The 25,000-nt window shown below is 43.6% G+C and overlaps 1 protein-coding gene across 1 annotated transcript in view; it reads left to right on the plus strand.

The window, feature by feature from the left end:
• ADGRV1 (adhesion G protein-coupled receptor V1) overlaps positions 1-25,000 on the plus strand; it is a 2,003,619-nt gene that overhangs the window by 181,155 nt on the left and 1,797,464 nt on the right. The window contains exon 7 of the mRNA XM_069225272.1: positions 7,314-7,879. Coding sequence (XP_069081373.1) covers positions 7,314-7,879 — 566 coding nt within the window. The remainder of the gene's footprint in view (positions 1-7,313; positions 7,880-25,000) is intronic.

Here is a 25,000-nt window from a genome sequence, read left to right on the forward strand (position 1 = left end):
ACCCCATGTAACCAGAATCCCAAGCCATGTTTCGTTCATCTTAAAACAATCCAGAATATTCTTTATGGCTAGCAATCACCTCATTCCAGTTATAAACACCCTTAATAGTCTTGTACTGGTTATGGGAATGCCATTTTAGTTTCAGTTCCTCAAAAATCCGAGAGACAAATTAAATTGATTCAAAACTCAACTGTCAGTCTGATCAATTAAGTCCCAAAATATCAACATATTTCTCCTTTTTTGATGCAACTTCGCAGACTCCCTTTGCATCAGAGAAGTTATGATCATAGTTCATCGTGCAGTCTACCAGCAGTTTTTGGATTTCTTTGCTGCCAAATTCGAATGATAACAGCTTCCCGTAACCTGAGGTACAATGATTTACACCAACTGAAGGTTCTCAAAAACAGGACAATCTCCTTTGTCTCTGCTAAACTTTGGAACACCAGTAGCTAGTACTCAGTATCCTCTTTCATTCAGTTTAGATGACGTTTGAAACAAAACTTTATTTCCCCAAGTAATTGGTTTAGTCATGTGATTAGTCCTAGTTATTCAATGCCAAGAAAACTCAGGAGTACGCATGCTTTACAAATAACCTTAACATTACATAACATAACATCTTTTTATCTGACCCAGGTCTAAGTTTGTGATTTTTTTTAAAGGAATTGTGATGATACGTTGTAGAGAGCCTTTTGGCCTCTTTCTATTCAACACTTAATTTGTTCCATTTGCTCCCCTCGTCAGAAAGAACAAAATCTGAAATATTAAATAAAACGTCACAACCTCTTCATATAAATTGATGATCAGTTATTCTGCATAACAAACACTTCCACAGCAATGTCTAAAGCTTGAAAATAAATGCAAAAAGCTATTAGATTAACTGTGACAGAAAATAGCACTTTCCCTTGGTTTAATGTAGAGAAAATCTAAGATTTTATTAAAGATAATGAGGTGAATTCAATATATACAAACCTCTTTATCACTGATCTCAGCAGCAGCAATAGAGTTGAAAAATAAACAATATATCATAATGTCACTCCATAGCTATAAGCGGCAGCCACATCCAGAAACTCCTCTTATTGAAGGCCCAAATTTAAATGTCATCCCATGAAGGAAGCGAAGTATCAATCTAGAGGATGGCGCTGCCATAGAGAAGAAAGATGTCATCAGGAACAGTCCAAACGGAACACTGGAACACAGTAAACTTGAAAGGAAGCCACCAAGAGGCACAGGCTCAAGCTAGTATTGCTTAGAATTACAGATATTTTATTTATTCTGTAATCGTAGACATGACAACCAAATTAAAGTGCAAACATTAACCAGCATCCAGCCCGGAGTACAGTGTATGAAGGTAGCCAATCCAGGGAACACCAGGCAAAGTGTTCCATGGATTGGCTACCTTGATACAGTCACACAACGTAGCACTAAAAGGTATCTTAACATGAGAATATCATATGTAAAACATCTAATGCTGGATGTATTGGATGACAAGTCAAAGACAAATAAACACCTGTCAAACAGAAAGTGGGCAGATAGAATCTAAGAGGTGATATTGAGGAATCTGCAAGAGAAGAAAGTGTGAGAGGAGCAAATATTTTTTTTTAACCAGCTGATAGAATAAAGCAGGAGGGTACAGGCAAAGTATATTATGAGGCAAATGCAACCAAAAAACAAGATTGAGTTAAGTGAAGCTTTGGGAGTTCAGGATGCTCATGCAAACTATGAGCCAAGTAGAAGCACAGAGCAGTGGCAGTATTGAAAGGAAGAGAGAGACAGAAGGAGAGATACCTATTGCCAGTTGCCAGTAGGTAGTTATAGTTAGAACTTAGTTTCCATAGGAAAGCTTTTTTTGTTTTGCTATTAACTTTAGCGCCATTTGACAAATCTTCACAACAATTTCAAAACTAGTTTGCCACTCATCTCAGTTGCTGTCTGGAAAGGTTCAAGGTGATTTGTCACTTGGGGACAGAGAAAAAGGGGGGTCTCAAAACACATTTTCTCATGCAACTTCCCATTGGGATTTTATACATGACTACAGCCCAAACTGCTGAATGGAATTACACCAAATTTGGCAGAGAGCTAGCTCTTGGTCCAGAAAGATCTCTTTTTGTGATTTGGTGTAAATCCATTGAGTAGTTTAAAAAGTTATTAAAGAAAAAAGAAGTGTGCACATCAAGAGATGTGGAGGATCTGCGAATCCAACAGATCTCAAAATGAGATCTGATTGGCTGCTACCACTTCAACCAGGAAGTGGTGGCATCCATCTTGGGTCTTGCACTCAGCTGACTGGTCCCCCGCTTCCCCAGGGACTGCCACCTTCCCAGGGCAGATTGTGCAAATAAGTGTGGAAGAATGCCCCCCCCCCCCCAGCGCCGTGGACCTCTACTTCCCTGGGGCCACATACATACACACCTGTGTGTGTGTGTATGTCTATATATATATATATATATATATATATATATATATATAGACACACACACATACACACCTGGGCCAAAAATGTTTTAAAAAAGGGGGGAGGGAGGGAGGTGCAGGGGCTACTTCCCCCAAGCCATTTTCGGCTCCAGGGACTCCATCCCATGAGGTCCAGTTTCTTTATTTAGAGGAAGGGGCACTCTGCCCCCCTCCCGAGTCATATTCAGCCCCAAAGACCCCATCCCATAGGGCCCAATTAACTAATTTAGAGGAGGGGGACGTGCAGCCACCCCTCCCCAGGCCCTACTTGGCCCTGGGTTCCATCCCCCGGGGCCCAATATATTTATAAGAGGAGGAGGGACATGCTGCCCCCTCCCTGAGTGGTTTCTGGCCTCAGGACCCCATCCTCCAGAGCCCAATTAAATTAATGTGGGGAGAGAAGACATGCAGTCCCCCTACCCAAGCCATTTTTGGCCCCAGAGAGCCTATCCCTGGGCCCTATGTATTTAAAAAGGGCAGGGGGCTGCATGCCTCCCCCCAATTTTTTAAAAGGCCCTAGGGTCCCAATCCCCAAGGGCTCTTTCTTAAATTAAAATGGAGGGAGGCCTCACAGCCCCCCTTGCTGAGCCAGTATAGGGCCCAGGGAGCCCAACCAGGGGGCTACATTCTGTAAGGGGAGGGTGCAATCTCCCCCCTCTGTGGGCAACTATAGCCTCAGGGAGCTAACCCCTGGGGTTGAAATTCACCAAATAAGGGGAGGGGCCCAAGGTCTCTGTCCCAGAGCCAGTATAGGCCTTTGGGAGTCCACTTTGGTGAATCCATGTTAGTTTTATTGGGACTCAGGAGTTAGCTTAAACTTTCGCTTGCAGACCTGTGCCCTGTCACCTAGTGACTTTTAACCTACTTAGTTTGCTCTGTTTTATGCCATTTATTTTTTAATTTCTTTTAAGATGGCTGCCACTGTTTATGGTTATAGAAATGTTTTGATTTTCATTATCAGTGCCACTCTGTGAAGGCGTCAGTGTCAGCATCATAATCAATGATGTACGTAGGTATTATCATCATGACCCTTTATCACCTACGTTTGATAGGAACACAATGTACACTTGTCGGGGATTGTTTATATATTTGAAGCCACAAGTCTGCCTTCTTATCAGTTTTTTGGAACATACCCGCGTCAGGGGTCCTATATGATCTCTATAAATACATCTCATGCTGACAAGGTCATTAGAGGGGTCCCTTCCAGATGCCATAGACACTATCTATGCTGCATGTCACCTTGCTGCAGAATTCAGCTTTGTGTCTCCACGGAGTCTCACCTACAGACCTAATTTCAATGTAACAAGGATTGAGGGGTGCTTCTCATGGACATGGAACTGGCAGATTAGGTTTATCACACCTAGGTCTCATTAGGATAGGGATTAGGTTCTCCTTTCCTAGGGATTTGATGTCTCATGCTTTTGCAATATGGTGGTGGTTTTATATCCATAAATCTCATCTTCACCATTCTGCTTCTTTTATTGGTCATTGTCATAATAATTGCAGCCCATGTATTTTAGCTCAGATTGCAGTCTCTCCAATAAATATACTGATACTCGCCTGCATCTCCTTTATTGCCTGTGTGTGACTGAGACATTTTGCTAACCAGAAAAAAGGATAATATATATGTGTTCATGTAAGGTAGACAAAACCCATGATGAGGTGGGAAAAGTTGGCAGGACTTTGAAGGAAGACCTATTGTGGGAAAATGTCAATTGGCACTGGATGGAAGAGTTCATTGGGATAGTCTGCTGTGGTTGGTTTTCCATGTGAATTAGAGTGTCACAACAATCACATGGCCCCCAAGTTTAAAAGTAGCAAAAGCCTGAAAAACAAGGATAATATCACTCTCCACTGGAGAGCAGTATGGACCAGTCGCTGGGCAGTCAATGCAGAGAAGGCCACGCAATAGATAATGGACTGACAAACACTGTAGTGTTAAAACAAACGTGAGGAGAACAGGTCTTGACCACAGAGTAAGCACCAAAGGTACATGGCTGGACACATTTAAGGAGGAAGGGAAAATCAGAGTAAAAGAGATTGACAGGTAGTAAGCAATTTGGAGGAAACTAAAAAAAAACACCTCTAGAAAGAGCATGTTGATAACACCCATTCTATTCTTCCCCTCATTGTCTTTAATAAAATCCTGGATTTTTTGTGTATTAAAGCTAGGACAATTCATATTTTTATGTAAATCACCAGAGGTGACTTTCTTGAGACATATCATTGGTGTAAATGTCCAATTGGACATCTCTTAATTTCACATTGAAAGTTGTTGGTTTAGTAGTGCCATGCACAAACATGTTTTTGAATGATTTTTTTTTTTTGTATGATTCAGGCTCAAGATGTAGTTTGAAGGACTACTATTCTGTCCACCCTTGTCTGGCCTGAATATGCATATTACTTTCACATGGGATGCCTTTTATTTTGGACTGTACTCTTTTGATCAAGATTGCGACTCCCACTGTCCTGATGATGATCCCATTAACTCCCCTATGGGACCAAAAGAATTACCAATTAAACTATATGGACTGCTAATATACTTTATGTAGTACACTATATACTTGCTAATGTACTTTGGAGGGATGTGCTAACTACCACCATCACACAATTGATTATCCTTGTGGTTACCCTTTTTTTTACATTCATGCATGTGTGATTATTATGAGTAGTGTACCATTTTCACTTTTCATGTTTGGACTAGGGTGGGTGGTATACTCTGCTCCTCTGGCAGAGTTTGCAGATATTTGCCCATTTTTGCTCTGCTTGGAGCACAGAGTTCTGAAAAAAACTCTGTCAACCGCCGCATAGTGGAGTTTTTTCTCGCAAGTGGCTTGCCAACGTTAAGGTGGCGAGTGAGAAAATGAAGCGCTATACTGTCTCGCGGTGAGATTTCTTAATACGGGTGGTCACAGCAAGTCGCTATCGATCGCACTGAGACAGTTGCCACTCGCATTGAGAAAGCTGCTGCTGGAGTAGAAAATCTACTCGAGTGACAAAAAGAAGTAGCACCCTCTGGTGCGCCGCGTTGTCATTCTCGCTGATTCTACAGCAAGGGACAAGCTCCAGGCGCTAAAAATCAGCATGAGAAGCGAGCGCACTGAATTCCACTGCCTTCAGTATTCTGCAGAGTGAAACTACACGTGTTGTGCCCACCCCTAGCTGGAAACACATTGATATTATTTTTTACATGTATTTTATCTTGATACATGCTTATGGGAAATTGAATACAACATTGGTTATTGTTTGAACATTTGATCTTTGTCCTTCATTCCTCTGAAGATTGGACCTGAAGACAGTGCCTGTTTGTGAGATAATTGATACCTTTGTGAAGAGGATTAATCTCTAGCTCCCATCTAGTACAGTGTCTATCCCCAAGTAAACCACTATTTCATTTATCCTCTGTAACTTGGGCCCTGCTTCTCAGACGGCCAGAAAAGGGTAAGTTATTTACCAGTCCTGGTAAATAACTAACTTTGTGTGGCGCAGTAGTTACTGGGTGTGGTAAATAATTCCCATTCTGCACCGATTTCCACATGTATCAGCATATACTACATATTTTTCACTTGCTACATTTCGGAAAGTTCAACCTGTCAAAACTCATCAAGGCAAAATTGTTGGTGTATGGTGTTTACCTCAAATCTCAGAATTGCAGTCCATGCTTAAACAGTACAAGGATCAGAATTTGCCCCTCAGTACCCACTTGGAATCAGGTCTTTTGTGTGAACTTGCCAGTTTGTAAAGGGATAGGAATTTAGCAGGGTAACCATTGAGTATAATTTAAAAAATGCACAAGATAGGAGGATGAAATGGGAAGTATGGTTAATTTATCACATTGCAGGGAGGATCAAATACTGAACTGAGTCAGGAGCGTACATGAGAAGTTGACATTATATAGCTGTTCAGACCATGCCTTCTTACTGATGCTGACAACAATAAATATAAAAAAACTAGGTACTCATTTATTGCTTAATTGCACCTGCTCCCATTGCATCAGGACTAGAATCAAAGTCACCAAAAGGCAAGGTTGGCAACTTAATCACTCACTATAATACCCAGTTCACACATTCCAACTTTTACAAAGCTCACGCGTAGAAAAGGTTTTCACTATAAAATAATCTACTTGTTTATGCTGTTGTATGTCTGTCCTTGTCTGTTTTCCTTTGCCATTCTCCCCTTCTCTCCTTGCTTTGTTGTCTGTGCACATTCCCAGATGTATTTTTCTGAAGAGTATTTAGGGCAACAAAGACACCTTGTCCATTCATATGCAACAAGGGACTTTGAGAACTGTATGAGTTATATCCTGGATGTGAAATTGGTTACGTATACTAGCTTTCGTGGGCACATGACTTACAGGGGCTGCTTGGCATATAGCACTTTTTCGAGTGTTTTAGGTATTTAGGCACAAACGTTTTGAAATTATTGCATTTTCTGAAACTGTCAATGCTGTCTGATCCCATAGCTGCAGATAAAGTCAATTTGGGTTTCTTCTGATGGATCCGTTAGGAGGTTTTGAGTAAATGTCCAATTGGACAAAGTGGCACAGTGGAATTTTAGTTTACATTGTGCTGAGGTTGAGGTGGTGTTTTGTTGTTGTTTTATTTGATGTTGTACATGATTGATTAAAGAACAATACTTTGTATTTCTAGTCTTTATGAAAATGAGGTACAATTGAATCACTTTGGGAACTGCAATTGGTTACTGAGTTTTATGAACGTTTTAAATTGTGGTTGTTTTTTTCTACTGATCCCACCAGTTGTAAGACTTCTCTATATGAAATGCAAACGATACAGTGTGGTTACATTATTTTCATGTCATTGTGGATATCAATTTACCCTGGTATGTATTTTCTTTTTTTATAGATACCTGAAAATGATGAAATATATTCTGTGCTTTTGAAAAATGTAATGGGAGGTGCTGAAATAAACACTACTAGAAGTAGTTTTCAGATTAACATTATGAAAAATGACAGCCCGGTGCGATTTACACAGACTGCTTACATGGTCCCTGAAACTGACACCATACTTGTTATCCAAGTAGTTCGTGGGAAGACGAATGGTGATTCCATTATCGGATCTGACACTTCTGAAGTCTCAATCCGCTATAGCATATTAATGGGAAATTCTACCTCTCATGCAAGGCTTGACTTCGACTTTGTGGATCTTCAGCCAAACAGAACAATTGTTTTTCCACCCAAAGTCTATGAAGCATATATTAGATTTCGGATCCTTGATGATGCTATCCCAGAAATTGCTGAGTCCTTTCAGATAATGCTGCTTGAGGAGTCTCTGTTGGGTGATGCAGTTTTACAAAGTCCACAAATTGTCCTGGTAACTATTGAACCAAATGACAAACCCTATGGAGTGCTGTCAATCAACAGTGTCCTTTTTACTCAGGCAGTGATTATCAACGAAGACCTCACCACAAGGTATGTTTTTGAAACTTAGTGACAGTATGATGCTCAGCAGATTCTGTGATTATTTCCTCTCTCTCTCTCTCTCTCTATATATATATATATATATATCATTATTATGCCATGATATTGTATACAATGAGGGAGTGTTCTTGAACACAGATAAGAAGCTTTCACAATAGTACAGCAAAACGTAACCAATACCACTGCATCTGTAAAATTGTAGTTTTGCAATGTTTGTGATATTATAAGATGATCATGTTAGAAATCTTAATAAGAAAATTATGTGACTTTTTTTCTCTACTTTTCTCACAGATTTTGTTGGTTGGGGGGCAACATAAAGCTTAACCACACCAATAAAAGTTATTTTAGGGGCGCAGAAAACAGCTTGCTGCACTTTGTTTATGTATTCAGCCATCTTTTGAGGACTGTAATGCTCCTATGTTAAAAATAAAGTTTCTATTTTACTTTCATTATTTATTTGCTTAAACTTGATTGGTGTTCAAAACATGGAAAGATCAATTATCTGAAAGATTGTACAGCTGCCTTTTGTACCTCAAATTACTTCATAATGCTATACTATTGTATGCTGCACTTTCTCATCAAAGCTAAAACCTCGGAAGAGTAATAGTGAGATACAGAATCGATGACAAATTCATTTTTGTATTGTAAGGGAAATCATTTTACCTTAAGTGCAGAGAAGATTTTGCTAGAATTAATTGAAATAAACAATATTTTGTAGTGCTATGTGAAACTAAATGGAATATGAAGGCATGTATCGTATAAGAATTATTAGGTGACTGTCAGCAAAAATATAGATGCAAACAGAGGCTGAAATAGTTATAAAGAGTTTTACAAAACTGGAAACTCAGTCTGCAGGTACTCCAAATTTGTATATTTACATATGCTTGTTGGAAAAAAAACATGAACTGAATGCTGTATTGAGTTAGGAAAACAGCTGGCAAGCAAATATTTGGCATATGAATTAAAGAAGAAGTGACTAATTGCTAGCCTAATGGGGTAATAGAGATTAGGGAAAAACTTATAGTCAGCAAATTAAAATGTATTTACAAGAAACTTTAAGAAACTGTAATCAGATCAACATGAGGTGGACCAACGAAAAGGAACAATCCATACTAGACTTATAGACACCAAATGTAAAGAAAAAAGAATAAGAAATTAAGTCATTAAAGATAGTACTGTACACAACTTAAACAATCTCTAAAGACAAAGAATCAGTCCCTGATGGTATGCTACTTTATGTTTAGAGTAAGTATTTTGTAAATGTTTATTAATTATATGCAATATTTGGTGTTTAGAAACGTTTTTGAGACTGTAAGCACAACATATGCACTCATAACATTTATTTATCTAGATACATGCAACTGAAACTTGCAGAGACACCCATAATACATTATTAGCTTTGAAAGCAAGTCATTGCATTTAGTTTAATGTGCAATCTGGATACCTAGGTATCTAAATAACCAATTTTCAAGCAGAAACCACACTATAGGGGGTCTTCTACTCTGCATTCAGCCAAACATCTATGGGAATAATCATAAGTTGGGTCAATTCCTTAAGATACCAGACACTGCCAAATTCCTCCAAATTTTCCAGTAGCTGGGGAGCTGGCACAGCTGTGTGTGTCATCTACATACAGTCTTACCTACTTTTATAGCCCGGTCATCAATGGCAGTGGTTTCATTACAAGAGTAGCAAATAAAGATGAGCAAATGCACCTGTAGTGGGTTCCCCTCTGTTAAGGTTACCCCTGTGCTGTCTCTCCACCTATCTTGCTACAGGCAGGCCATAAGGTTTGAATAAAGCAGTTTTACCAAATTAAAAATTATATAAAAATATGCACATTGTGAAAGACCATCTGACTGAATAACCTCCTATGTGTATTTGGTCCTCAGTCCGTTTCCAAGTGGAATGTGACATGAGAAAGCCTTCTCGAATATAATGCTGTACTTCAATTGAAAATAAATGGTGACTGGTTCATGCGGACCACGCAGGCATTCACCCTCAGGAGTCTGTCCAGTAGAGCCTTTAAAAAAATCAAGTTGTCTGCATTCATCATTGAAAACGGTCTGTATTTCTTGAATGCCCTCTGTCAGTTTTAGGTATTACAATAATGATGCCTTCGTCAGTGTAACTGGGAGAATCCCCAGCTTTGCTACTTCAATATATACTTCTAGGAGAAGGTTCACAACCAGATCAGAGTATGTTTGGTAAAGCTTCAGTGGCAAGCTATTACTTCCCCAGGTCATGACAGGTTTCATATTAAGGAGTACCATCAAAAGCTTCTCCCTCTCCAGCGGAGCCTTTTACTCCTAGGAAAGTGTAATCAGGGTAGGCAGCAGAAAATAATCAGATGCCTTCTCCCTGTCAGAGAGATTTGAAAATATAGCTACATCAAGTATTTTCCTAGCCATAATATTGACATCCTCTTGGATGTTTTTACTATTGCCTTTGTCATTTGGTGATGTTAATATTTGTGTCTGTGGATACAATCCAGACCGAAGATCTTCCTATCCTGGTTTTGCCAAAAACGATTCTATATGAATTTATTCAGTGTGTTATACACATCTCAGAGGCTGCGCCTTTCCTGCAGCACCACCTCCAGCTTTTGTGGGGTGGAGGGGAAATGGCCACTTCTTTCTGAAGTCAAATAATATTTCTACATGTTGAGTTATATATTTCTCTAACTCCAGTCTGTTGTGTTGTGTGAAATTAGGTTATTAGTTGAGAGGGTTGAAAGCCCCACTCAAGTAATTAACACAATCCTTGTCAGGCTGGACCACAAAAGTCACTAAATAAATTTGTGGTTAACTCTCTGGTATCTGGGCACAAAAACAGTCAGGTATAACATAGAGGCAATGTGTAAAGTATTTATGGAGCACTTAAACAGTAATAAAGAGAAAACACAACACTAATAAAATCCCAAACCAAAAACCACAAAGCACTACTCGCTGGTATCTGGTTGCGCTGCACACGGTAAAGTCACAGGTTCAGGGATGCTTAGTTGGAGCATGGGTTGGATGCAGGGATCGCGTTCATCCCGGTGGAGAGTTTACCTTCTCGAGTCCAAGTCCACGTGAGAAGAAACAGGTTAATATTCGCATTGGCAGGAGCCATGAGGAAGTTGTTGTCAGTGATTGGATCAGGAGGGGCATAGCAGAGGGTCATTGTTGTGGTGTGAAGAGCAGTAGTCACTGGAACTTTGCATTGGCAGTCAATGTGGATTGTCTGGGCAGTCATCACTGGAAATTTGCGTTAGTGGGTGTCATAGACGGTTTTTGTTCAGCAGTAAGAGTCCACTTCGCAGTCCCAAGAAGCCAAAAATGTCTGAATTTTCACCTGACGTTCATGAGGTGTACACTCAGACGCCAGCCAAGGATCTACGACCAAAGGGGTACATATTGGGGATCAGAACTCACTCCAGCAGAAGCCAGCAGAGGCAGCAGGTCTCAGGCCAGTTCATGCAGGTCCAGTTGACGTTAATCAGCTGGGCAGTTGCAGGGAGGCATGTGGAACCTTGTTATGCCCCTTTAGCTCAAACAGGAGTCAGCCAACGGACCTTTGGAGTCCATTCTGGGGACCCTGGGTTGGATACAAGCAGGTACAGTTTCCTTCTTTGGGCAGCTGGGCAGTCCTTCTTCTGAGTCTTCCAGATGTCTAGGAGTGTTGTAATGAGAGGCTTAAAAGGTGTTACATTTATCCCCAGTGAAAGACTGTGTTTGGGGGATGCCTCCTTTTGTCTAACCTCCTCCTTTCCTGGGTTTGGCTACAAGTAACAAGGGTTAGGCAGTCCTAGGTGTTAGCTGCATTTGCCATGGACAGCGTAAGCAGCCCTTAGAAGTCAGGAAGGGGGTTGGTACAGCCCTGAGGCTACGCTTTGAAGCTCAGCCAAGCTACGCAGAACCTCCCAAGACATCCTGCTCAAGAGAGGAATACTTAGTCCCACACCCAAGGTTCTTTTGTCCCTAGATAGAAATGGCAGTTTCAAACTACACTATAGGCTGCAGTTGTAGACCTGAGACATGTTTCATAACATTATTATTATAATTATAATTGACAAGAAAACCACCTTAAAACATTTCATATAACAATATTCAAACTGAAAACAAGGACCATACAGCTCTATCATATGGATAATCATGTGTTTCTTTTCCTGAACTTAAGCAAGCTATATACTGCAAGGAGGCCAAGAGGATGCACTGCACATGGAGTAAGATCAAATGAGCAGAGTGTAACATTCACTTTCAATAAAGCGTAATGAAATTAGAGGCCACAAAATGTAATGTTCTGGGATAAATGGTTCTGTGGACATTTTATGTTAATAGTATTGTGTAATACACTGTAAAGTATTGTGTAATACACTATAATGAAATGTAAGACTTAGCAGGCAGAGTAGTGAGTCGACACTCAAATTAAAATGGAGCCATCTGAGGTCCTGTAGTATCCTTCAGGTCTAGTTTACTACATCTTTACTTGTCACTTCCACTCAAGACTGGGTCAAAAATAGAAGCACAGCCCAGTGCTGACCCATTGTTAGGCCCACTAACTGTTTAAACAGTGCAGCTTAGCCTGCTAAGTGGATCTAACATGCAGTGTGTCACACAGGTGCATGATGTTGCCACCTGTTCTGGTAAGGAAAGAGGGCTCACGAGCCATCAGTAGCTAAGTGCAGACGCAGTCTCACAAACTGATCCCAGCATGGAGAATAGGTAATCCTCATCCTTTAGCCTATCAACTTCTGAACACTCTCAGGCCTACTGTGGGCACCCTCACAATCAGCTAATATGTTCGAAGGCCCTCAAGGCCCCGCTGGACCCTGTGGCAGAAGCCCTACTCTTTCCAGTGTCTCCTCCCTCATCCACATGTAAGTTAGTAGGGATTGTGGAGCATAACCTTGATTCACCACCTCCTCAGTTTCAACTTGAAATCAGTGAGGAACACTCAAAATCAGTATGCATGGTGCAAAAACATGGGGCCATCCCTCATAATTTTGTTGTCCTGTAGCAGTATTTCCTCGTCACTGTCCCTGAAATTAAATGAGAGGCAGCCATTCGCAATATTTTTTACAGGAGGAGAAAAGTTGTCAGCAGAGGCTTTGCACTTTCACTTGCAGTTGACAATGTTTGCAGGCCACACCCCATTCACAGCAAATATTTAATGACATTTGCGCCCATATTTCCAATTATTACCAATTAAAGTATAGGTCAATGGAGGTAACATTTTGGATACTAATAGAGGAGGCAAGGAATGACAAAGATTGTTAAATTATAAGCAGTTATCCTTAATGAATGGTAAAAAAACATAATCACAAAAATAGTGACATTTAAGTTAAAAAAAACTAAAAATAAATTAACTCTATGCGGATGGTTTTTTAAAAATATGTACCATAGCTTCGATAAAGAAACATTTATGGGCCTAATTGAGTCATTCATGTACCTGGATAGGTCATAAACATAGATGATAAAAACACCTTTATTACAATGACTCATATTTTGGATACTTAAGGCACTGAGGTATGCACTAGCGTTCAGTGGCTTGATGAACAGCAATTGCATGAAATTAAACCCTGGTAAAACTGAGGTATTGCTATCTGGTAATCAAACCTCTTTCTGGTCCCCTTTCTGGTGGCCACAAGAGTTAGGCACACTTTCAACCTCAGTTAAGAAATCACAGGATTTTGGGGTTATTTTAGATGATAAATTGGTATATATTGACCCCAACAATTCAGTCACCTCCTCTGGTTTTTATGCTCTAAAGACCATAAAGAAAATCCTTCTCTAGATTCCTTCAGAACTTCAGAAGATGGTGGTTACATCTCTCGTTCTGGCTAAATTAGATTATTGCAACAGTCTTTATTTAAATATGCAACAACAGCAAAGGAACAAACTGCAAATAGTGCAGAACGCAGCGGTACGTCTCCTTTCGAAGATCCCTAAATTTCAGTCAGCCTCGAAGGCACTAAGAAAACTACATTGGCTCCCTATAAAACAAAGAACAACCTTTAAAGTCCTATGCATCATTTACAAAGTCGTGCATGAGCTTACACCGGCCTTCTTGAAGAATTGTTTCAAATGGTATGTCCTGTCAAGGACACTACGGTCGACAAAGTAAAAAAATCTTTGCATCTCAAGAGTCAACAAAGCCTGCTGGGGTGGAAGAAGGGCCAGATGTAGTAAGCCATTTGCGACTCGCAAACGGCGAAAAACTCTGTTTGCGAGGCGCAAAAGGCCTTCCGCGATGCAGAATCACATTTTGCGAGTCGGTACCGACTCGCAAAATGTGATTCCGACTCGCAAATAGGAAGGGGTGTTCCCTTACTATTTGCGACCGCATCACGATGTAGAGTTGCTTTGTGACCGCGAAAGCGGTCGCAAACCAACTCGCAGTTACCATCCACTTGAAGTGGATGGTAACTCATTCGCAAAAGGGAAGGGGTCCCCATGGGACCCCTTCCCCTTTGTGAATGCCCACAAAAATATTTTTTCAGAGCAGGCAGTGGTCCTATGGACCACTGCCTACTCTGAAAAAAACCAAAACAAAAAGGTTTCGGTATTTTTTCTATTTGCAGCTCGTTTTAAGAGAAAAAAAAACTGCTTTATTTAAAAGCAGTCACGGACATGGTGGTCTGCTGTCTCCAGCAGGCCACCATCCCCGTGAGTGCCTAGACTCGCTATGGGGTTGCAAACTGCGACCCACCTCATAAATATTTATGAGGTGGGTCTTTGCGACCCCATAGCGAGTCGCAGAAGGTGTCTGAGACACCTTTCTTTATTTCCTTTTGCGAGTTGCAAATTGCGAGTCGCCTGGACTCGCAATTTGCAATTCGCAAAAGGAAACCTACCTACATCTGGCCCGAAGTTTCACTGATGGTGTTGCGATGGCCTGGGATTATCTGTCTCTAGAGATCAAAGAGATGCCTAATCTTTTAGCTTTCTGGAAAGCTTTGAAACTTGGCTTTTCAACTGGAACTGTGGGCTTGGTCCAAGCTACAGCAGAACTACTGCCAAGACACCCTAAGTTATTTCAGTGCTTTAAAAATACAATAACATAGCATAACCAGAATTTGATGAAATAAATAATACCTTATATAGGGTAAGAGCAAAGATATACCTGCTGCGAGTCAGGATCAACTCTGACTTTATTCATGCTAGTAGATTTTGTGCAACACGACTGAACTTTATCACCAATATCATTTCACCTAACTATGTGTCTCTAAAACTAACCATTTCAAAGGAATGTTAATACCTGGAATAAGGAGACATGTAGATAAGAATTACATTAGATTAAACAAAAATAAAGTTTAACAAAACAAGAGCTAGACATGGGGAGCTCCTGACTAGTTGGAAGGCTTAACAATGATACAACTGCAACAACGACGAGGTGATGGATGGAATTCTTCAAATAATCTCAGCCACTGGCAATCGCTTGGGCCGCATCCCAGTCCATCATTTTTCACCCACCATGTCACCTGAGTTTGGACCCAGCCTTATACAAATCAGTCTTGACCATGCTCCAATAGGAACAGTCTAGCCCAAACTACCAAGCCAGGTCCTCCTTGAACCAGAATACAAGCAATCTAGGACCACTTTCACCCTTATAATGGGCTCTTCTGCCAGGCATAGCTTGATCCCAGTGGCACAAAGAGCACAGGACCCACGTCTCGGCATACCTGTCACACTTAGGGCATCAACTGCAACAACATCAAAGTGATGAATGGAATGCTCAAATTAATCACAGCCAGGGGCAATCACTCGGGCTGCATCCCAATCCATCATTTTTCACTCACCATGCCACCTCAGTTTAGACCCAGATATATGCAAATCAGTCTTGACCCTGCTTCAATGGGAACAGTCCAGCCCGAACTGCCAAAGTAGGTCCTCCCTGAACTGGAATACAAGCAATCTAGGCCCTGTTTCACCCTTATTATGAGCTTTTCAGCCAGGTATAACTTGATTCCAGTGGCACAGTGAGCATGCTACCCACATCTAGGCATACCTGTCGCACCTAGGACATCAGCTGCAACAACAACAAGGTGAATTATGGAATGTTTGAATTAATCTCAGTGAATGGCAATCGCTCTGTGTCGCGTCCCAGTACACTGTTTTTCATCCACCATGCCACCTCAGTTTGGACCCAGCTATATACAAATCTGTCTTGACTCTGCTCCAGTGGTAATAGTCCAGCCTGAACTGCCAATGCAAGCCCTCCCTGAAATGGAATACAAGCAACCTAGGACTGGTTTCACCTTATTATGGGTTCTTCAGCCAGGTATAGTGTGATTCCAGTGGCACAGTGAGCACGGTACCCATGCCTGGGCATGCCCTAAGTGTAGTTAGGCCTGCGTTTCACTCCATTTGACAAATCTCAACAAAACTTTCCAAATAAGTGCTCTTTTGTGCCTAGTTTGTGCATGGAAAGTTTTGGGGTGATCTGTCAAGTGGGCCGAGAAACAAAATGGAGGATCCCAAAACATAAAATCCCCATGCATTTTCAACAGACTTCTTTAAGAAGCACTACCTCAGAAAATGCAGAATTACACCAAATTTGGCAGGAAGATAGACCTTGGTACGCATATTGTGATTGTTGTGATTAGGTGTAAATTTGTTCAGTAGTTTTTGAGAAATTAGGTCCCAAAAATATTTGTATATTTGGACTGTTGGGTCCATGAGAGGCTTGCAGGAGTCCCTTGAGCGCACCAATTTAAAAATAGAACATTCTGATTGGCTCAGGGAGCTTTGTTCCCCCTGGGCCAATTCTTTCCTGTGGAAGTCAGACTCTCAAAGGAGCAAGTGCTCTGATTGGCTGCCAGCAGCATGCGAAAAATGTTGCTGATAGCCATTGCAGGACTTGGGGACTGAGGCCCCCATTATGACCTTCGCCCGCCAAGATCTGACCGCCGGGCGGCCGCACTCCTGCTGTGGTCATTTTAATATCCCCGCTGGGCCGGTGGGCGGAAACCTGGTTTCCGCCCGCCGGCCAGCGGGGATCTCGGCCGCAACACAGGAGCCGGCTCCAAATGGAGCCGGCGGTGTTGCGGCCGTGCAACGGGTGCAGTTGCACCCATCGCGCTTTTCACTGTATGCATAGCAGACAGTGAAAAGCTGCATGGAGCCCTGTCAGGGGGCCCCATGGGCCCCGCAAGTCCCCGTACCGCCAGCCTTTTCCTGGCGGATCAAACCGCCAGGAAAAGTTTGGCGGTCGGGGACTCGTAATCCCCTGGGAAGCGCTGCAAGCAGCGCTTCCCAGGAGGATTATCACCGCCGGGGCAAATGTGGCGGGAAACCGCCGGCCCCGGCGGTGCGACCGCAGCACAACCGCTGCGGTCGTAATGACCTTGGAAGCACCGCCAGCCTGTTGGCGGTGCTTCCGTCACAACAGCCCTGGCGGTCTTGGACCGCCAGGGTTGTAATGACCGCCTGAGTCCCCTGGCCTGAACTGTAAACAAAAATGATACACGTGGCAAGTAAGTACTCTGCCCCATAGGCCCATTGGTGGGCCTCGAGCGACCTCCCAGGGCCAAAAGTGAAAAAAAATTGCAATTTTTGCAGCAATCCCACAGGATTGAGAAAAACAAACAAAATTGGTGCCACATTCTTTAATTAAGGGGAGAGGGGGCTTTCAACACTTTTCCTGAGCCACTTTCAGCCCTGGGGACCTCATCTCCCAGGGCTCAATATACTTACTTAGGAAACCCTCCCTGAGACGTATTTGGCCCCACGGACCGCATCTCCTGGGGCCTAATATATTTAATAAAGGGGGGGGGACAGCATAGTCCCCTACCCCAGCCATTTCTGGCTCAGGGATTCCAACCATCAGAGCCCAATATAAGTATTATTAGGAGGGAGACACACAGCCCTCCTCCCCAAGACTTATTCAGCCTTGGAGACCCCAGGTCCCAAAGTATTTCATGTCGAGGAAGGCTGCACTGCCCACACCACCCTTAAAGAAGCCCCCAGGACTCCATCCCTTAGGGCTATGACCCAGTTTAAAAGGGAGGGGAGCAAACCCGGCTCGTGCACCATGTGGGGAGCCAGCTGGGACCGTGGGGGCCCTGTGGCTCCCCCCGTGGCTTCCAGCATGTGCTTGCTGGGTGCCATGGGAGGGCACTCGGGCACTTACCTATTAAGCCCTTGGGGAAGGGATCCCCAAGCACTATAAAGGCTTGGCGAGGGGGCTGCACAGCCCCCTCACTTTTTAAATACAATAGAGCCACTGGGATGTGGTCCCCAAGGCGTTTGAAGGCTCGGCAAGAGGGGCCTCCTCCTCTTTTTTAATTGAATTTGGACCCTGGGGATGGGGTCCCTGGGACCTAATGAAACTTTGGGGGGCTTTTTATAAATGAATTCAGCCCAGAGGATGGGGTCCCTGGGGCTAAGTGAGGCTCGAAGAGAGTGGCCACAATGCCCCCTCCCCTTTTTATCGGAATTCGGCCCTGGGGTCCCTGGGTCTATTAAGGCTTGGGGAGGGGGTCCATGACCTCCCTCCTCTTAATATATATGTTTTGGCCCTGAGGAATGGGGTCTCTGGGTCCCAAAGGCTAACTCTACACTGTGCACGTCCAAAGGCTGTGCGCAGCATGTGGTTGGCTACCAGGTGGGAGGGGGTTGGCCATAGAGCCTGGCCACAGGGCAAGCGGCCTAGCCACCCACACTGCACACAACTGAAGTCCATGCTCAGTGTGGGGCCGAGGCCCTGCAACCATCCTCTAGCGCGCAGTGTAAGGTTGGCTGCCTCTGGGTTGGTTGGCATCAGGGTTGGCCATAGGCCAGGCCCTTTTGCCAACCCCTTGTAGTTCACAGCCAAAGGCTGTGTGCAGCATGGAGTTGGCTGCCTTTGGCCAATCTTGTAGCATGGGGTTTGCTGCTTGCAGGGGGCGGTGGCCGCAGGGCAGGTCCTGCAGCCAATGTCATGCAGTGCACAGCGGGATGGCAATACGTATACTAATCAAAATTTACTTTGTCTAAAAAAATCCTGAAAGATCATTCGGGGGAAAAAAAGGTTAAAATAATGTTGTAGTCAGGTGAAATGTTCAGTTACAGCACAACGTTTTAAGTTCTAAAAATAGAGAATTTCACCAGTTATAGTTATTGTTATCTCAAGTAATTATAATCCGTGCCCTAGGGTAACTATAACTCGCGTCCTCCTCATGCACTGGTTACCCCACAGATTACATCACTCATGACATCTTCTGTGGCATCATTGATAATATTACTGCAAGATTTGCAATTACATTATTGATGAAAAAACTGCATATATATTATTTTTATTCAATATATTTATTATTATTAGTTTTAAATTACTTGCCTTACTGGGTGTGTGTGGCCCAGGTAGGAAGCGGTATGAAAGGCAAGGGTGAAAACAACTGGCTCCTGGTGAGTTTATACAGGCTTTCCCATATCTGAAGTGATTGTGTCTCATTTCACCTGGCACATGATCTGTAGTGAAGATTAGAATGAGCATCTTCAGTGAGAGCGATTGACCCAATCTGGCCATACCGGTGTCATAAACAACATTCTTAGATGACAGAAGCACCTGAAACAAAGACTGAAGAATAGGCAGTCATCTTGTATTCATTATCATTAGGGTGAAAGAATTGGTTAGTTCAAGCAAACACAAATTAATAACTTTGTACACTGTCACAGTGGGTCTCAATAACCACAATCCTACTCAAGAGTGCAATCCATCCAATAATCTATTCTTGTTTGAACATGTTGGCATCCTTCCTGAACAGAATGTTTCCTGGCAGACTTGGGTAGGTTATGTAGCCTGAGCCCCTGCAGTAGCAGATGAAATGCCAAAACACTGCTCATTGCTTGCTGTAGACAATGTAGCAGCCTATGCATCAAGCAGCTATGAGAAAGTTTCCTTGTGTTGGCATGCAAAGGCTGTTGGAATGGGCAGGTTAACAATCACAGAATTAACAAAATGTAATTGGAATGGCAGCAGTGCTCAAAATAATGCTTAAGCAAAGGCTAATAAGTTTCTGCTGTCTCAAAATTTGCCCATGGTAAATGACTTGTTCATTGTGGTTTATAACATAAAGGGTTCCTTCTTGTCTTTTCCGGTGATACATGTGAAAATAGGAGATTCTTAAGACTCTAGGTGATCTGCATTTTGATGCAGGCATCGTTTAGTGACACAAGCTGAAGAAGCTGGTGAGCTTTGTTTTCCAGCTGAAGTGGATACTGTCGAATTAGTTTCATCAAAGTGAGCATCATCACAGTGAGCATCCGTCTTCATATGGTATGCTTGTGGCTTTGTATTTCCTAAGGCTTTTTTATCCAATTATATCTTAGACAATTCAGGTAGCTTCCTCCCAGGTGTGAAAATGGATTGATTTTAGGAACCATCTGACATCATTGTGAGCTGATTAGGAAGAATTGCACTGTCCTGTTTCTTGCCCATAATCTTTCTCTGCAAGGCCCATCCTGGATTTGGACCTCTTATTGCCCAAGGCAATTGGTAGAAGTAAAATCTATCCTGAGCGTTGAAGGCCAACTGGGCTCCAGTTGTGTCGGATTGCAGCTAGAGCTATTCTGGAGCACAGGCTCTCTCTCGATCTGGACCTTTTGGCTCATGGCTGGATCCCTCCTGACCAGCTGGGATCACAGATTGAATGTGGGACTAGAGGCTGTATATGCAAATCTTGTATTTAAAGTGGGCTTTGGGTATGGTACATGGTCGTAACTGGACAGTTGTGTTATCTAATTCCCTCTCTAAATGTAATGCCTTTTCACCCTATACTTGTGTTTGATCCAATCCCGGAGCATGCAGGTTTTATCATACTTTTGAAATGGTTCAATATATGCTTCCACTGCTGACATCTGAGAGCAGTGTGTTTTTGTGCAGGTTTCTATGGCATTTTTGCATTATCGCTCAGTGGGCATGCATGCCCTGCACCTTCCACTTTCTCATACGGTGTCTACCCTACCCTGTCCCTCCATTCCCTTCCGCCCTACCTCCCCATTCTTCTTGGTATGGTTCAGTCTCTCTCTCTCTCTCTCTTTTTCTCTCTCTCTCTCTCTCTCTTTCTCTATCTCTCTTTAACCCCCCTTGCCTCTGTCTTTCTCCTCCTCACTGCCTACCGCCTGCCTCTGTTGCTATTGGCTGTGCCAATAGTTGTAGAATTGTGCTGTAGGCATTTTCAAAGCCAGTAGCAGAGAACGGCCTTCTTGGATTTATATGTTTTGTGAAACTTCTAAGTTTGTCTTTGTTAGACCTGACAGCCTTAGGGTAGTCACCCCTAACTTTTTGCCTGCCTCCCTCCACTTTGTGGATACTGTTTTTGCTGGTTTTTAGACTCTGCGCACTTTACCACTGCTAACCAGTGCTAAAGTGCATATGCTCTCTCTCTGTAAACATGGTAACTTTGGATCATACCTGATTGAACTATTTAATCTACTTATAAGTCCCCAGTAATGTGCACTCCAGGTGCCTAGGGCCTATAGATTAAATGCTACTAGTGGACCTGCAGCACGGATTGTGCCACCCACTTAAGTAGCCCCTTTTCCTTGTCTCAGGCCTACCATTGCTAGGCCTGTGTGGGCAGTTTCACTGCCACCTCGACTTGGCATTTAAAAGTACCTGCCAAGCCTAGAGCTCCCCTTTTTCTACATATAAGTCACCCTTAATGTGTGCCCTGGGTATCCCCTAGAGCAGGGTGCTGTGTAGGTAAAAGGCAGGACATGTACCTGTGTAGTTATATGTCCTGGTAGTGTAAAAAACCCTCAATTTGTTTTTGCACTGCTGTGAGACCTGCTCCCTTCATAGGCTAACATTGGGGCTGCCCTCATACACTGTTGAAGTGGCAGCTGCTGATCTGAAAGGAGCAGGGAGGTCATATTTAGTATGGCCAGAATGGTAATACAAAGTCCTACTGACTGGTGAAGTCGGATTTAATATTACTATTCTAGAAATGCCACTTTTAGAAAGTGAGCATTTCTTTGCACTTAAATCCTTCTGTGCCTTACAATCCACGTCTGACTAGGTTTAGTTGACAGCTCCTTGTGCATTCACTCAGACACACCCCAAACACAGGGTACTCAGCCTCACTTGCATACATCTGCATTTTGAATGGGTCTTCCTGGGCTGGGAGGGTGGAGGGCCTACCCTCACACAAAGGACTGCCACACCCCCTACTGGGACCCTGGCAGACAGGATTGAACTGAAAGGGGACCTGGTGCACTTCTTAGCCACTCTTTGAAGTCTCCCCCACTTCAAAGGCACATTTGGGTATAAAACAGGGCCTCTGCCCTACCTCATCAGACACTTGCTGGAGAAGAAACCGGAACCAGAAACTACATCCTGCCAAGAAGAACTGCCTGGCTGCTCAAAGGACTCACCTGTCTGCTTTCTACAAAGGACTGCTGTCTTGCTGTTGCCCTGCTGCCTTGCTGAACTCTTGTCTGGCTGTGAAAGTGCTCTCCAAGGGCTTGGATAGAGCTTGCCTCCTGTTCCTTGAAGTCTCAGGACCAAAAAGACTTCTTCCTTTCACTTGGACGCTCCGTGCGCCGAAAATTTCGACGCACAGCTTGTTTCGCGGCGAGAAAAACGCCGCACACCGACGCTGATCGACGCGACGCCCTCGGGACGATCGAGACTTCGACGCACAACCTCGCAAGGACAAAGCCGCCCGACTTTCCAGGAGAAATCGACGCGACGCCTACCGTGAGTGCGAAACTTTGACGCACGGCCTCGCAAGGACAACGCCGCCCGACTTCCAAGGAGAAATCGACGCGACGCCTGCCGTGAGACCAAACTTTCGACGCACGGCCTCGCAAGGACAACGCCGCCCGACTTCCAAGGAGAAATCGACGCGACGCCTACCGTGAGATCGAAACTTCGACGCGCAGCCCCGCAGAACGACGCACAGCCGGAAAACAAGCAGGAGAATCCACGCACAGACCCGGGACATCTGGTAATCCCCGCGATCCACAAAAAGAGACTGTCTGCGCGCCGGAAAACGACGCCCGACTTCCCTGCGTGGAAAAGAACGACGCAAGTCTTTGTGTGCTGAGGAGAAATCGACGCACACACCCTTTTTCCACGCATCCCTTTTCCTGTGGCCCTCTGAGGAGATTTTCCACCAGAAACCAGGTACTTTGTGCTTGAAAGACACTGTATTGCATTCTAAAGACTTAAGACACTTTATATCACTTTCCTGTGATAGTTCTACAATTTTCCATTGCATCTTTATTCTTTTTGACCTACAATTATCCTGATAAATATTATATATTTTTCTAAACACTGTGTGGTGTATTTTTGTGGTGTTATATGGTGGTATTGTATGACTTATTGCACAAATACTTTACACATTGCCTTCTAAGTTAAGCCTGACTGCTCGTGCCAAGCTACCAGAGGGTGGGCACAGGATAATCTTGGATAGCGTGTGACTTACCCTGACTAGAGTGAGGGCTTTTGCTTGGACAGAGGGTAACCTGACTGCCAACCAAAAACCCCATTTCTAACATTGGTGATCAGCGGTGAGGATAGGACTTGTATTTGTGCAGTGACATACAGTAGCCAAGTATTTCACTACCTACCCACAGTTGAAGGTCAACTTGGTTTTTATCTCTTTTTGAAAATCCGTTTTTTCCTGACAATTTTCAAAAACTAAATCCTCACTCAACATGTCTCTGACTGGGTCTCAGACAGGGGACTTTGACCTAGTCCAGTTGGATACATACACGGTCAAACAACTAAGAGGATTCTGCAGGGCATTAAGGGTACCCACCCAAGGGGCCTCCAGAAAGGAGGACTTTCAAGTGGCGCTGAGGGCCTGGGCAGAAGCCCATTTAGAGGATGATGAGGAAGAGGAGCCAGAAAATGGCCCCTCAGAAGGATTTTCACTATCTATGGATGGTGTTACCACTGCAATTGTGCACCCTTCCAGACCAGGGAGCAGTGTCTCCATGCAAAGCCTGACCGCAGAGGAAAGGAGAGAGGAAAGGGAGTTCCAATTGCAAATGGCAAAACTGAAAATTGAGGCACAACAGGAGGAGAGGAGGGCAGAAAGAGAAGCCAAACAAGCTGAGGCTGAAAGAGCAGCCAAACAGATTGAAGCTGAAAGGACAGCCAAACAGATTCAAGCAGAAGCTGAAAGGGCAGCCAAACAAGCAGAAGCTGAAAGAGCAGCCAAACAAGTGGAAGCTGAAAGAGCTTTGGCTGAAAAGAAACTATTGTTAGCTCATGAACTGAGTCTCAAGGAGCTGGAGATCAAGGCAAGACAGTCTGAATCCAGCAATAATGGTGGCAGCATACAGACAGGACCTGCTGGAGAAAAGAAGGTTCGTATACCCAAAAATGTGGTGCCCAGTTTTGTGGTGGGAGATGACATAGATAAATGGTTAGCTGCTTATGAAGTTGCACTAAGGGCTCATGAGGTTCCTGAAGGGCAATGGGGGGTAGCTATGTGGGGTTATGTGCCGCCATTGGGGAGGGACACACTTCTCACATTGGATCCACCGGATCAAAACACATACCCACTCCAGAAAGCCACTTTACTTGCCAAGTTTGGGCTGACCCCTGAGGGATACCGTCAGAGGTTCAGGGACAGCACCAAACAAACCACACAAACATGGGTAGATTTCTTTGATTTCTCTAGTAAGGCACTGAATGGATGGGTGCGGGGCAACAAAGTAGCAGATTATAAAGGTTTATATGACTTGATCCTGAGAGAGCATATGCTTAATGTTACTTATACAGATTTGCGCCAGCACCTAGTGGATAGTAAGCTGACTGATCCCAGGAAGCTTGCTGAGGAGGCGGACCTCTGGGTTAGCACCAGAGTGTCCAAAAAGGTACCTGGGGGGGACTCCCACAAAGGTGGTCAGGGTTCCCAACAGAAGAAAGAGGGGGGAGATAAACTTACAGATAAGGAACTCTCTAAAGGCCCCCAAAAGAATTCCCAGGGAGGGGGTGGCAACCCTTCCTTTTCCAAATTTGGGAAAAAGCCAGGGACATTTGACAGGTCAGGAAAATCTAGCCCCAAATGCATGGAGTGTTACCAATATGGTCACTACAAAGGCGATCCACAGTGCCCCAAGAGGGCACCGTCCACTACCGGACAGGCACCTGGGTTGACTAGTGTAGCACTCGGGGGGGAGATGGACCCAA

The sequence above is a fragment of the Pleurodeles waltl genome, chromosome 1_1, assembly GCF_031143425.1.
Source record: "Pleurodeles waltl isolate 20211129_DDA chromosome 1_1, aPleWal1.hap1.20221129, whole genome shotgun sequence".
Lineage (NCBI taxonomy): Eukaryota > Metazoa > Chordata > Amphibia > Caudata > Salamandridae > Pleurodeles > Pleurodeles waltl.